Source organism: Astyanax mexicanus, chromosome 2, assembly GCF_023375975.1.
Source record: "Astyanax mexicanus isolate ESR-SI-001 chromosome 2, AstMex3_surface, whole genome shotgun sequence".
NCBI lineage: Eukaryota > Metazoa > Chordata > Actinopteri > Characiformes > Acestrorhamphidae > Astyanax > Astyanax mexicanus.
The window spans coordinates 32,850,319-32,864,161 of record NC_064409.1 but is presented as its reverse complement, the minus strand read 5'-3'; the positions used below and the strand labels follow the sequence as shown (position 1 = coordinate 32,864,161).

At 37.9% G+C, this 13,843-nt stretch overlaps 1 protein-coding gene across 1 annotated transcript; it reads left to right on the top strand.

Annotated features, from left to right (window-relative positions):
• Positions 1-2,987: 2,987 nt before the first annotated feature.
• Positions 2,988-8,107, top strand: prl2 (prolactin 2). The gene is made up of 5 exons (XM_049474628.1): positions 2,988-3,082; positions 3,645-3,891; positions 5,207-5,314; positions 5,575-5,754; positions 7,064-8,107. Exons 1-5 carry the CDS (start codon positions 2,988-2,990, stop codon positions 7,253-7,255), a joined length of 822 nt encoding a protein of 273 aa, XP_049330585.1. The 3' UTR covers positions 7,256-8,107.
• Positions 8,108-13,843: the final 5,736 nt, after the last annotated feature.

Genomic DNA, 13,843 nt, shown 5'->3' with positions numbered 1-13,843 from the left:
TCAACTGTGCTACTTTTAGTTGTGCTTTAAGGTGAACCTCCATGCCAGTTTTAAAACTAACGGCGTTACTAACGCTGTTACTTTTTTTCAGTAACGAGTAATCTAACTAATTACTCTGACTGTAACTATAATGCCGTTACCATTTCCCACACCCCGTTACTGCACGTTACTTTAGCCGATTTTTTTTTGTTTTAACTTCGCTTTGCCCTGGTTAACCCCTCCTCTTTCCGGTGAACTTGAGCTTCTGGCCGCTGTGCCTGTGGTTTGGCGTGGTGAAGTGAGGCACAGTTGTGACGATTTGCGTGCTCTGATCAATTCAGTGATTGCCGTGGACAACCCAAGTTCCGAATTAAGGACGTTAGGCTCTTTTTAGCTGCTCCGGTTTTTGTGGTGCTGCTACTTTCTCTTTTAGAGCTTAGATTCTCTGCCCGAACCCGACCTGACCCGAGGACCGACCCGAAATCGGGCTCCTATTTTTTATTTTACATAAAGCTCTGGTGTGATAATCACAATGTTGCTAAGTAACCAATTATTATTGTTCACTAAAGCGAACGAAATAGCGAAAACTGAAAGTGAAAAAACATTTGTGTTAACTGAATCTAATAAAAACGGTAATTAAAAGGAAAAAACATAACTATCTCGAACTGTATTTTGTGTTTATAAAACTAACTAAAACGAACTGAAATTACTGATAGAATACCCTCATTTTTGTGTTTAATTTATTTATAAGCGCTGTTGTACAGCGGAGTTGTACAGCAGGCGGTGTCATGCCGAGCGCGCGGCACCTGGTCCGTGGCGTTAGTTCTTGTGTAAAGCGCTCGTGCTATAGCCGCAAAATACGACAAAAAAAAAATAAAAAACAAAATAAAATTAAACTATAATAAAAATAAAAACTGTAATCACGTAGCTCTGGGCGCACGTGAACGCCTCCGCGTTTGACTTGCAGCACTGTGTGTAGCTGTTCTTAAAAATCATTTTAATTAAATAATAGTTCTATGCTTTTATGTTACAGTGTCAATTAACATAATTCTGATTATATTTCGCTCATTCAATCAGCCCGAAAACAGACAGTTTATGGGGCGGATCGGGTCGGGCTCATGATGACAGTTCATGGTTTGGGCAGAACGTGCACGGGCTCGGGCAGAACGTGCACGGGCTAGGGCTGGGTCGGGTCGGATTTTTTGGGCCGATCTAAGCTCTATTCTATTTTGGTGAAGCTGTTATATTAATACCATTTTAATGGTCATTAGATTGTTGTTTTTGTCCATTATTTTGTTTTGTTTATATATACATATTTCCTTTGAGTGTGGCTTGGTATGTTTAATTTCATCCCCAGACGCGTTTTTCCGTTTTTTCCGTTTTTTTTCAGTATTACAAGTTTTAGCAATTTTCTTTGGTTGTGTGGAGAATTTCGTTTTTTTCTTTTGAAATTCGTTAGATTATATTTTTGTCAACATTTTGGGTTTATTTTCGTTTGTTATTTTTCTAATAATAATAGTAAATACATAATTGATTTCCTTTTTTTTTGACAGGCGAATAATAAGAGTAACGCGATAGTTACTTTTACTGGTAACTAGTTACTTTTATAGTGGAGTAACTCCGTTAGTAACTCAGTTACTTTTTTGAAGAAGTAACGAGTAACTATAACTAATTACTTTTTCAAAGTAACGTGCCCAACACTGGATAGGGCTCATATCATTTTGCACTTTGCACATCTGACATACATTTGTTTTGTATCACTCATAGCTTGTGGCACACTTTAACTTTAAAAAATGGCTTTTTTTTTACTCTTTCATAAAGGTCAGTTTCTAATAAAGACTCCAACCTTCACAGCTGTAACTATACTGAGAATAAATTACACAAAGGTGGACTCTTTAAATTAGGTGAATTCTGAATGTAATTGGTCATGCTGTTTTTTTATTTATCAGGGTATCAGCGTACAGGGTGATACAGGATGAGTTACAGTACTTTGTGTTGGTCTAGAAAAAGTTTAAGTGGTATGGATACTTCTCAAGGTGTCACACAGGTCAGACACAGAACAGACACTCACAGATATGAATCACAAAGTTTAATGACAAAGGGACAAGGCTTACAAGAATAGTGATGGACAGGCAGGGTCAGTAATTAAGTGGCAGCAAATATAAACAACATATCGACGCTGTCCAAAGAAAAAGACTTATTTCCAAAACAGAAACTTTACAGGAGAGAGAAAAAACCTTGTAAACTTTCAATGGAAGTCAAAGTAAAAAGAGTTTATTTCAGGTCATTTTAAAGAGTTTCAAGAAATTTTGGCACCGTAAAAGGGACCATTTGTCTGTTCAAAATTATGTAGTAATTAGCAGAGATGATATCAGAGAGAGTAGTCAGGCAAAGAGGGGTCATATAAGAGAGATTCAACAGGACAGAGGGGAAGGTGTTCAAAGTGTTCAAAATGGCAAAAATGCAAAAATGGGTCAGTAATTAGGTAATCAATAAAATACGAAAAATCAGTATACAAAAACAGGTTGGCAGCAAAAAGGCAAATATAAAGAAAATGTGTCAAAGAAGATCTAGGAAAACTAGATTTAATGCTCACAGTTACAGTTAGTAAGGCAAACTCTGCCCTCAGTATTTATACAGGAAAGGAGAGGTGTAAACAATTAGTAGCTCGGAGAGCGGGAATCAGTGGAGTGAGGGAAGTCGGCTACTTGTATGCTGGGAAGCGGAGTTTTGACAACGTCAGGACTTCTGTCACAAGGCATTGCAATTGTTTTGGGACAAGGTTTTGAGAAGGATTTTTTGTTGACTGCTTTGAAGTTTGCATCACCTGGCTAATTAGCATTTAATTGATTGTTTAATCTAACTTAACAGTTCGCGCTTATGAGCAGAATTCGCTTATGCTTTTTTATGCAAGTAACTTTAGATCAATATCTAGTATGAACTTAAACAGTGACACTTCTAGGTCATGACAGATGCTATCTTCAGCAGCTATTCTACGTGCGAGAGTGATGCAGGATATCTTCCGTGGCAGAGTTCAGCGAGTTGCTGAAATGATGATGTCCTCCAGCGTGAGGCTGAAGGGTGTGGAGAAGAAAAAAAAGACGTTAGTCACAAGCTGATTCAAAGAGGGAGACGTATCGGATTATGACGAGCGCAGCATCATGAACGCATACGCTATCTGCCCAACCCCTGCAGATCTTTAATGACCAGAGTCACCACAGAAGCACATGTGGTCCTTCCACCTGCCTTAAACTCTGGCCACTTTAAATAGCTGCCCAACCCTCTGCTGCACCACATTCACCACAGAACTTCCAGAATGTCTAGGAACCGAACACAAGGTACTTGCTTCCAAGAGCTGACAGAGCATGCAGTGTGAGGCAACACTGGCTGGAAGCTTTTTCGAGCTCTCATTCATTCATATATGGATACATCATTTTCTTTAGGCTTCTTTTTCTTTTACATTTCTTCACTTCATCTCCTCTCTATTTCCACCCATTGTTCACTAGTCACCTAATCTCATCCCTTTCCCTCTTTCTAATCTGTGTCCATCTCTAGAGCCTGGAGAGGACTTTCATTTACTCCACCACTTTCATATCTGTTCTTTTTCTTCTGACAGAATCTGTGCACCGTTATCTAAATGTTGCTCATCCTTTCTGAGACCTCAGGAGGGACTCACTGCTCTCTTTTCTCTTCCCATCTGTCTTCGTCCTGTCTGTCGCTTATCTTCGCTCTGTAGCCATGCTCTTCGTGGCGCTGCTGTGCCTGGACCTGCACGCCCGGGTGGGTTCTGCGCCCATCTGTCCTCACGGGCACACCGGCTGCCACATCCTATCTCTAGCTGATCTCTTCGACAGGGTCATCCAGCACTCAGCCAGAATGCACGGGCTCTCCAGCGATCTGCACTCTGAGTTTGTAAGTGTTTGAATTTACTTTTACAAATTTGAAGAACTGACTAAAGGAATTTTTCATTGGTAGTTACAATCATAGCTGAAATGTAGTAATCTTATTCTACAAATCAAAGTGTATTTAATTATACTGTTAAATATACTGTGTTATTCTATTCATTTCTTCCTTCCTTCATGGCATTATTTATACAGCCCAAAAGAATTCAGATTTTAGATTGTACTAGATTGTACACTCTAAAAAAAGATCTCAGCTAGTAGTTCTTAAATAGTACTTTTATAACCTATAAAACTTTAAAATTACTGATAATGGTAGAATAGTTCTTTAAACACCAGTAGATTTCTCAAGCAGATTTTTTTTTACAGATGGTTCTTAACCCCATGCAAGCATTTTTGTCAAATTTCTACCTGATAATACACAGCTATATCTTGAGGATTTCTCTTTAAGGTTTCATGTTTGATAAGAAACATTACCGATAATCTTAACTGTAACCGAATTTTAATAGAAAATATTGAAAAATATTGAAGTAAATCTGCCAAAACTGTCAAAATATAATGAAAAAAAATTAATCATTTCAATTTGATCACTTCATGTCCTCCAAACTTTTCATTTTGCTACAATTTTCTAGATTCTATATCTATTTCCAATTTAGGTTGATTCCTGTTGCTGATCTACAATCATAGTAAAAGTGAACATGGTGAACATGCAGCTTCTCCAACTGTTCTGTAGGAGAACATCTCCAAAACTTTCACAGTTTTAAAATATAAATGACTTATTTTACTGCAGAGATAAAGGGGTTTGTATCATCTACACCTGTAGCCTGTATACAGCCCAAGGTCTTTTAAGGGCTTAATAGGACCTTTAAAAAAGTCACAATATGTTTCATTCTAAAGGGATTTGCTATTGTTGCAAATGAATGTGAGAACTTCTTAGCCATATACAGAGTAATGGGCACTGAACCATGCTGTATCTTTTTGTTACTTCTCTTAAAAATATATAATAAATATACTGTTATACTGTATATTTAGTCTAGATCAGGGGTTAGCAACCTTATTCATAAAGGGCCGGTGTGGTGAGAGGTGTGAATAAAAAAAACAGAAATTATTAACAATTAGTTTACTTCATTTTACTTGCTTTATAAACTAGTCTCAGGTAATTATAAAGGATGGGCTCCTCCTTGGTTAAAATGAAAACCTGCAGCTGCATTGACCCTTTACAAGTAGGATTAGTGACCCCTGGTCTAGACCTTTAGTTTCCTTTGACTTCTTGTGGGCAGAAAAGTCTTAACTTTGCTACGTGTTTCTTTTCTCTCTGAAATCTTAAGGAACAGTACTTCCTTCCCAGCAAAAACCACATCAGCAGAGTGTATCGCAAGTGCCACACATCCAACATACTGACTCCTAATGGCAAGGAGAATGCACAGAAACTGGCTGTGAGTTTACTTTTCTAGCTTGTCTAGCTATCAGTGAGTCATGCTCGTGCCTCAGTCTGCTCTGTGAGAAGCGTTGTGACATTCTGTGACAGTCTGTGTCTCATCTGCTGCCTGCAATGTCTCAAACTGTCCAAGGAAATGTGAAGTGTGATGGTCCAGTGCTTTTGTCTCCGTGTTTTAGATCACCCCAAGACAGTCCATACAGACAGTCAGTTCTCTTTGTGCAATCTTACCATCAGTTTTCTCTTTGTCTCTCTCAGCGTGAAGAGTTGACAGAGGTAATCATGAAGCTGCTAATGGCCTGGAGGGACCCCCTGTCCCAACTGCACCAGAGCATGGCCCATCAGCAGGACTTCAACAGCTTCAGCAGCAATAAAGCTCTAGAGATGAGTGACATGGTGCATGAGCTCAGGAAAGGAGTGGAGAAAGTTACAGAAAAGGTACCAGAAAGACACGGTTCATGTGTTTTGAATGTGTAGAGCTTTAATCAAGCCTGAAATCTAGATCTGTATATCCATTATGGAAAAACACATACAACCAGCCACAGCACAAACTGGAAAGTTCAACATTCCTTTAAATCTTAATTTTACTAACACGACAAGTTAAAACAGTTTTTTTATTTTTCTGTAAAGATTTTGGAGAGGTCCATTGTTTAGTTCATCAAACAAAAAAATGTTTTTTTTTATTTAAGAAAAAGAGTATTTTATGGAAAAGTATTAAGAACTATGCACTTTAGCAAGTTTTAAATAAGCCCTCATCACAAAGCTATGCAGCAGGTTGTATATACTCTATATATACAGCTCTGGAAAAAAAAAAAAAAAGACCACTTCAGTTTCTGAATCAGTTTCTCTGATTTTGCTATTTATAGGTATATATTTGGGTAAAATGAACATTGTTGTTTTATTCTATAAACTACAGACAACATTTCTCCCAAATTCCAAATAAAAAATATAATCAATTAGAGCATGTATTTGCAGAAAATGAGAAATGGCTTTTAGACCTCAAATAATGCAAAGAAAACAAGTTCATATTCATGAAGTTTTAAGAGTTACGAAATCAATATTTGGTAAAATAACTGGAGAAATTTGGAGAAAATGCATCTTGGCATGTTCTCCTTCACCAGTCTTACACACTGCTTTTGGATAACTTTATGTCACTCCTGGTGCACTAATTCAAGCAGTTCAGCTTGGTTTGATGGCTTGTGATCATCCATCTTCCTCTTGATTATATTCCAGAGGTTTTAAATTTGGTAAAATCAAAAAAGTTATATATGTGCTTTAGATGATTCATAAACCACAAAATTTTACAACATTGCTTAAGCCTCAATAACAATTCGTTACCCCTTTAAAATAAGGCTCCTTTATAAAGGGTTTATAAAACGTTTATGATGGAGTTTATTAATGGTTATTAGTTATTATTAGTAAGCAGTTACAACATAAATTGGGAGGGCAACAGTGGCCTCTCATGTAGCAAATTGCTCTTTCTATTTGGTTTGTAAGTGCGTATTAATGTTTTTAAAGTATTTACAACTTAATTTATAACCATTATTAAACCATTATAAACTATTTATAAACCCTTTATAAAGGAACCTTACTTTAACGTGGTACCAACAATTCTCTTGACTTTCTTCTCATGGCAGTAATGTTAGTCCACCTGAAGATACATTTTTGCTAGAGTCTCAGTTGCATTCTGAAAGTGATTAATCTTTATGCATGTATATTTAACTGTAAATTGATGCTTCGCACACAGATGCAGCTTCTGGGGATGATCAGTAACTCAGTGAGTGGCCTCTTGTCTCCTGAAGCTCTGCTTCCAGCCTCTGAAAGTGGAGAGGCCTTGAGCGACTATGAGCTGCTCTACTGCTTCCGCCGAGATTCGGACAAAGTCCAGAACTACTTGAAGATCCTTAAATGCAGAATTGTACCCGAGCACGGCTGCTGAGGATCACTTTCCTGCACTGCTGGACTGCACTACATGTGCTCGGTGCACTTCATATATCACGGCGGTTCTTGATCTTCCACCAGTTATGTCTACAGCTGATTCCCAATGAAGGATGAAAAGAAGGAGCCTGTTTTTTTTATTTTATTTGGAGCCACAGCTTGTTTGTCTTTATTAGGATACGGTTAGGCTATTAATTGTTCCGAACATTAAAACAGTTCATGAAAAAACAAGGTAAAATATCAGTTAGAATATCGTTACTAATAGTGGCACACCATCCAAGTTTAATAAATAGCATTGGAGACTTGCTTCTATGTTTATTTTAACTGCAGATCTTTACATTTTGCTGATATTTTTTGTACACTTACATTTTTTGTCATTTACATTTTTTCTTTTTTGGTATGTATTGAAAGGTTCTGTCTTCTGTCGGGGAAATGAAAAAAAAGGTCTTTGGCACTGATCCAAAGAACCGTTTTCAGTTACATCAGTTCATTTTACATAAAGAAGGTTGCCAGCTAGGTGCAACAAAGTACGAAATGAACAATCACATATATAATGCTGAGATTCTGGGATATTATGTGTCTTTCAATGATATCAATGTTATTCAGAATAGGCAACCCAATTTGCATTCCATCTACGAGTCTTGTATTGGATTATCACCATGGATGTAGTGCTTAAATCACTTAAATCTCTTCAATTTTCCCTGGTAAAACTTATGCAGTTCTAATACGACTTTAGTCACCATAGTAGTTCAACACTTTGCACCATCCCTGAGCCACTGTGAAGAAGAATATTGATGAATAGTGTTTAAAAAAGGGCTGAACAGAACAAAATCAGTGGAAGACATGACTGAAATGGCGCTAAGCTAAACAAGAACTTAGATTTTTTTTTTTTATTTAATGACAATAAAGTGCACTGGAAATGCTAGAAATAAAATGTTTACTGGTTAAGCATTACCCTGTCTGAGTGTAATTCTTTATTCACACCTCATTTAAATAAAAGTTACTGATTTCCATTGCATATATACAGTAGGCTCACTACTAATCTAAGGGTATGTATTGTGGAGCTGTGTGGTCTCCTGCAGAAACAGTGCAGTAAAGAGCACGCAGCAGAAGAGAGGAAAGGTTGAAACGTAGTTCAGCAGAGGCCTAAGGCACTGACCAAACTACCGGTCTGCTCCGTCTGAACCCTTAACATTTCTAGAAAAGAGTCAAATCTTCACGTGTACAGTGCTTTCTCTAGACAGAGTGACCATGTCATGCAGGTCAAGCTTTTCAGTTATTTTATATTGAGAGAAGAAAACCTCAACAGTATCATTCTTTAGTTCCAAAATGTTGCTTTAACCCTTGTGTGGTGTTCGGGTCTGTGGGACCCGTTTTCATTTTTCATCAAATGATACAAAAAAATATATTTTTTCTAACTCAAACTCATTGGCATTGGCTCATTTTTTGTGGAAAACATATATCAAAACACATTTTCGATAAATACACACTGTATATGAACACCACACAGGGGTTAACAGGTATATAGGAGTCAATGATTGTGCACATCATAACAACATAAAGCTTAACATCAGTTTAATCAGAAATACTGATTACTTATTTGTATCTCAATACTACTTAAACCGCACAGTTGTCATGTAACATGAAATTTTGGGGAATAATAAATAAATAACACCACCGGTCTATACCCAAAATAAGAAAAAAGCCAGAACAATAATGGTATTTTTTTTTAAATACTAGTAGCAATGTCTGTAAGCATTAAGCAAACGTCCATAAACTTGGACATTTTTTAAATGTAGACACTAAAGGACTTATCATGTGCAACAGAGGTAACTTTTGGTCCTCCTTTTTTGGTGTGGTCCTGATGAGAGCCAGTTTAATCATAACAGTGTTGATGGGCTTTGTGACTGCATTAGAGAATACTTTGAAAGTGGTTGAAATTTTTCTGATTGTCTGACCTTCATTTCTTAAAGTCATCATTCAAAGTTCTTGAATTTTTTTTTTTTTCCAGATTAAGTAATTTTTTCTTTACTCAGTTTCTAGCGCAGAAAAACGGGCCAAAGAGTCTAAAAGTTGCCGTAATTGAGGAGTTTAATATTAAGAAATTAAACATCAATTTGAAAAATTTTAGTTTACACAACACTGTCAAAGATAAAGATAGTAAGTCAAGTAATATGATGTGTAAATGAAATAATCAGGAAAAAAGTATTATTTAAAGTGCTATATTTCATTATTTGTGTGGCCCATGACTTCAAATATATTTCTCCTTCTGGCCCCCAACAAAAAAAGTTTGGACAGCCCTGCACTAAGCCTACTATTAGCCTAAACCTTTAAACTAACCCTCGACCTAACTCTAACCCCTAGTTAGGGGAAGGGTTTAGGGAAGGTTGTGGTTAGGTGTAAGGTTCTTTTTAATAAAGAACAATTTACATTCAACTAAGAATTTAATTACATTTAACGGACATTTGGTTGAATGTCAGTTGACCATGTACGAGGCATCAACAATGGACCCTCCATGTACGTAAAGTGTTACCAAAAATTATATTGCAAAAAAGAACCTGATGTGTTGGTACAGTTTCACGACATGCCTAATTAAAACCAAAAAAATCAAACAGAAACAAATATTTAAAATGTGACAAGTAATAGGCAGCAAAACTGACAAATCTCTTAGTTTGGGATGAGAAATAGTTCATATAGTTCATATTGAGACTCTTGTCTTTAGTAAATGATTATATTCATGTTATTATCGTGGAAACTGCATTGATATCTATAGTAAGCCCCAAGAGGAGCCAAATGTGAGATTACTGAGCTCTTCATCTCAGGAGACACATTTGAGCAGCAGGAGACATATACTACAGTCTCATTTGTTCTTCCATCTTAACTCATTGTTGGCTAGGAGAAACTAAAGAGATAATAAAGAATCAACTTTTAGATTTTTCTTTCCTCAATAGAAGGAAATAATTCCTCAAAATGTTTAAGCAATCCTTGTGAATCAATACACACACTTTATAGTCAAATACAGACACAAACCATTCAAAATAGTTGTTTCTTACCTTATAATTGTTCGTTATCTGAACTTAATCAACAATGTTTTATGTATTTATTTTGTTCTGTTTCCTGCTAAAAAAAAAATAAAATAAAAAATCTTGCCAGCCAGCATGCAGCGTCAGACTGCCCGGGGGGCTCTGTGTGTGTGCGCATGAGTGTGGAACATGTGTGTTTGGCACGTGTGGGGTGCTGAGGTAGAGCAATGCGTATGAATTGCGCACTTTCTGCTATGAGATGGACGGCCCCAGTCATTGGCTGTCACTTCGAGTCAGTGGTACATGGCGTACGTGGTGTGCTATCTTTCAGAGACTTTCAGACTGAGGCACAATGAACATGTACTGCCTGTTCATTCAGAACATTAAGAGCTTAAAGGAATGTCTAGTCTTTTTTTTCAATGTACTGTCTGGTCTGTCTGGTACATTTACAGCAGACGCTTCATTACTACAGACCACCACTGTAACCAGCTAACTTACAAAAGAACAGAGAACCTGCTGACTTAGTAACTGAGCTGAATTCCTCTTATGAGGAACCAGGACGAGATAATTTTCTCAGGGGGATGTCTGTGAAAAATATTTCGCATTTCTGGTCAATGATAAAACTTTTGCGTCCAGACTGCAATTGAAAAAAATGCAACATCACGTTCAGTAGCTCCTCCATTTCCACTCGCTGTTGTGTTTACGTAGATCACCGTGGAAGTGTAATTACAGTGCGTGGCAGTGGAGAAATAGCTATTTTATTAAATGCAATGTGACGAACTTTAGAGATGTGGATCTGGACGGGACTAACTTTACCAGAGGACTACAGAGTTAAGAGAAAAAGAACAGATTATTCAGACGGTAATTTACTCGGTGGACGTCTGAGAAAACCACGTACATGGTCGTTCTGAACGAGAATAAAATCACAGAGGACCCCTCATAAAAGAGAAAATTACCCCAGGACCCCCTGAGAAAATAATACCCTCTGGATAGGGCTTAAGTAAACAAAGTTATATGTTTCTGATGGCAAATTATTAATATGTTTTATCCTGTTTGGTGCAAACCCTATTCTGGTACTCCTTACTTTTTCACACAGTTATCGGTACTTTCTACTCCTTACATTTTAAAAACAGCCTTGTTACTCATATTTCATTCCGGGTTGATTTGATTCTGGCTGGTCAACATAAAACACAAACAAACAGATAAATTGCGCCTTCCGGAAAGCTTGTGGTTGGATAACAAGTATAAACAAACCATTCAGACCCTCTATTGGCTTGTATTTAATCCATCCCACCTGCATGTCACGTCAAACTCCAGCAAAAACAAAATAGATAAATGTACTATATATTTATATATTTAAAAAAAAAAGATTTAATCTTCGAGGAAAATACGTGATGGCTGTATAAGTTGGTTGTAGAAAGATCTGCCTTTTCCGTCTGAATTGATCCGAATAAAAGAGACCGTGCCAGACTAACTCAGACAATGCTGAAGGATCTTAAGACCATGTGAATGTTCAACTTTGTTGAACTCTGGCATTGTCGTCATGTCTCTTCAGCTGCAGACTCAGGCTGTTTGAAAGGCAGGGGCAAAAAAAGTGCTCCTCTTCTGCACGACATGGGGCCCAACCAGCTTTTAAAAATATGTGATGCAACACATATAATAAAATCTTACTTAAACTTAATCCTTGATTGAAATTAGAATATGAAAAGGAGATCACATTATTAGACTAATCTCAATATACTGTATCATGCCCCCTCTGGCATCTGTATATTCTAGAGGGATGTAGCTGGAACTTTTTAACATCACTGATAACAAGTTTCTCTGTCATCAAATACAGTTTATCCTAATGTTAAAGTTCATACATAAATCACACCTTGGCATGGTAAAGAGTAAAGAGCAGTGAGGCTGTGAGGTGTTGCACTGGCCAGACGTGAGTGCTCAGATTAAAACAGTGGTCAGGAACTGCAGAGTTTCAGAATAAGGGTGCTTTCACACCTGAAAGTGCGGACCGTGGTCCGAACCTAGGTTCATGTGTTTGCTACATTGTATATAATTGTTCCGCTTATTTTTTTTTCACACTGCAGTTTAGGGAGCGCACCAAAGACCTTTGTGTGATAGATACTCCTACATCCTTCAATCATCACTTACGTATCCATGCGTTTTCCTTAACTTGACGCTGATTGGTTTTAGAAGGACATGCGTCTGACGTTGGCGTGTTGACAATTCAGCGGGTGGTTCATTCGGTGGAAAGCCTTTCCAGGATAAGGATAAAATGAATGAACAGATATACTTCGTCTCCGTAGTAGTGCTGCTGCTATTGTGGTTTTTATACCAGCAGCAGCAGCAGCAACTTCAGGCACAGTATTCTATGTTAGTTCAAATTCGCCAAACGAACGAGCTTGTCCTGAAGCAACTGTATCCACGGCTCATTTTTCCTGCTTCTCCGGTTATTTATTTATTCCGGTTATTCCGGTACTGACTGCAGCCTGCAGGAAGGCGGATTGGACGTCCAGTGCGTTCAGCCCCGCCCACTTTGTTAGTGTCATGCCGTCCAGTCCCGCCCACTTTGTCAGCATCATGTCTTTTTTTTATGTCTTAGCTCCGCCTCTGAACGGAAGTAAACAATGTACAAGCTTGCGAGACTGACAAGGCGTGGCGTGGACAAGGTGGGTGGGACTGGACGCGCTGGATGTCCAACTCCGCCTTCCCGCAGGCTACAGTCAGTAGTAGTGCCGTTGTTGAGGAACGCCTGCTCAGCTTCCTGTAATTGGTCTGAAAGTTCGAACCCTCCAGAAAAGCGCGTTCACACTGCAGGTGAACCGGACCATGGTTCAGAAGATCTGGACTGAGACCACCTCTCTTGGTCGGACCAAAATCTGGACCAAACGAGGCAGGTGTGAAAGCACCCCAAATTGCCTGGACTACCTCTCGAACCAACAGAGACACCTGAACTACCATCTGAAGAAGTGACCACAGACCTGTTTAAAAGGTAATCCAGCAAGCTACTTATGGACCTATATCACTGTGCTGGAGACTCAGACACACTCTCTCTCTCTCTCGGCACATTTATTTTAAAATCTGTATTTTTATGAATACAAATCAAAGAGTTCATGTCCTCTAAACCTTTAGTTTTGTTATGGTTGTCTAGATTTTATGTCTATTTTCAACCCTGCAAAATCTGGGGTTGATTGCTGTTACTGATCTGGAATTATTAAGTGGAGTATAAAGTGAACAGGCAGCTTCTCCAAGTTACCTGTAGGATGTGAATGATCTACTTTACTGCAGAAGAAAACCACCTACACCTGTAGTATGTATACGTTCCAAAGCCTGTAAAGAAGTTACAGTTTTTCCCAAATGTTTAAACGCATTTCTAGAAATTTGTCTCAGTTTCTCAAAACTCTAAACACAAACTGAAAATGATAAACTGCTTTGTTAAAACTCCACAAATCTCTGGCAAAACTGATTCCTCCCACCAAAACCACACACACAGCTATTTATATACTTATCTCTTGCAGAGCATCAAATAAACACTGACAAGATTAATTCAAAGCACTTTTATCTGAAGT

Bases quoted from the DNA above. Each gene is read 5' to 3' on its own strand.
- prl2 (XM_049474628.1), top strand. From the start codon at position 2,988: ATGCAGGATATCTTCCGTGGCAGAGTTCAGCGAGTTGCTGAAATGATG. The intron at 3,083-3,644 runs GTTAGTCACAAG...CTGAGACCTCAG, and splicing joins GTGGAGAAGAAAAAAAAGAC to GAGGGACTCACTGCTCTCTT. The intron at 5,755-7,063 runs GTACCAGAAAGA...CTTCGCACACAG, and splicing joins TGGAGAAAGTTACAGAAAAG to ATGCAGCTTCTGGGGATGAT.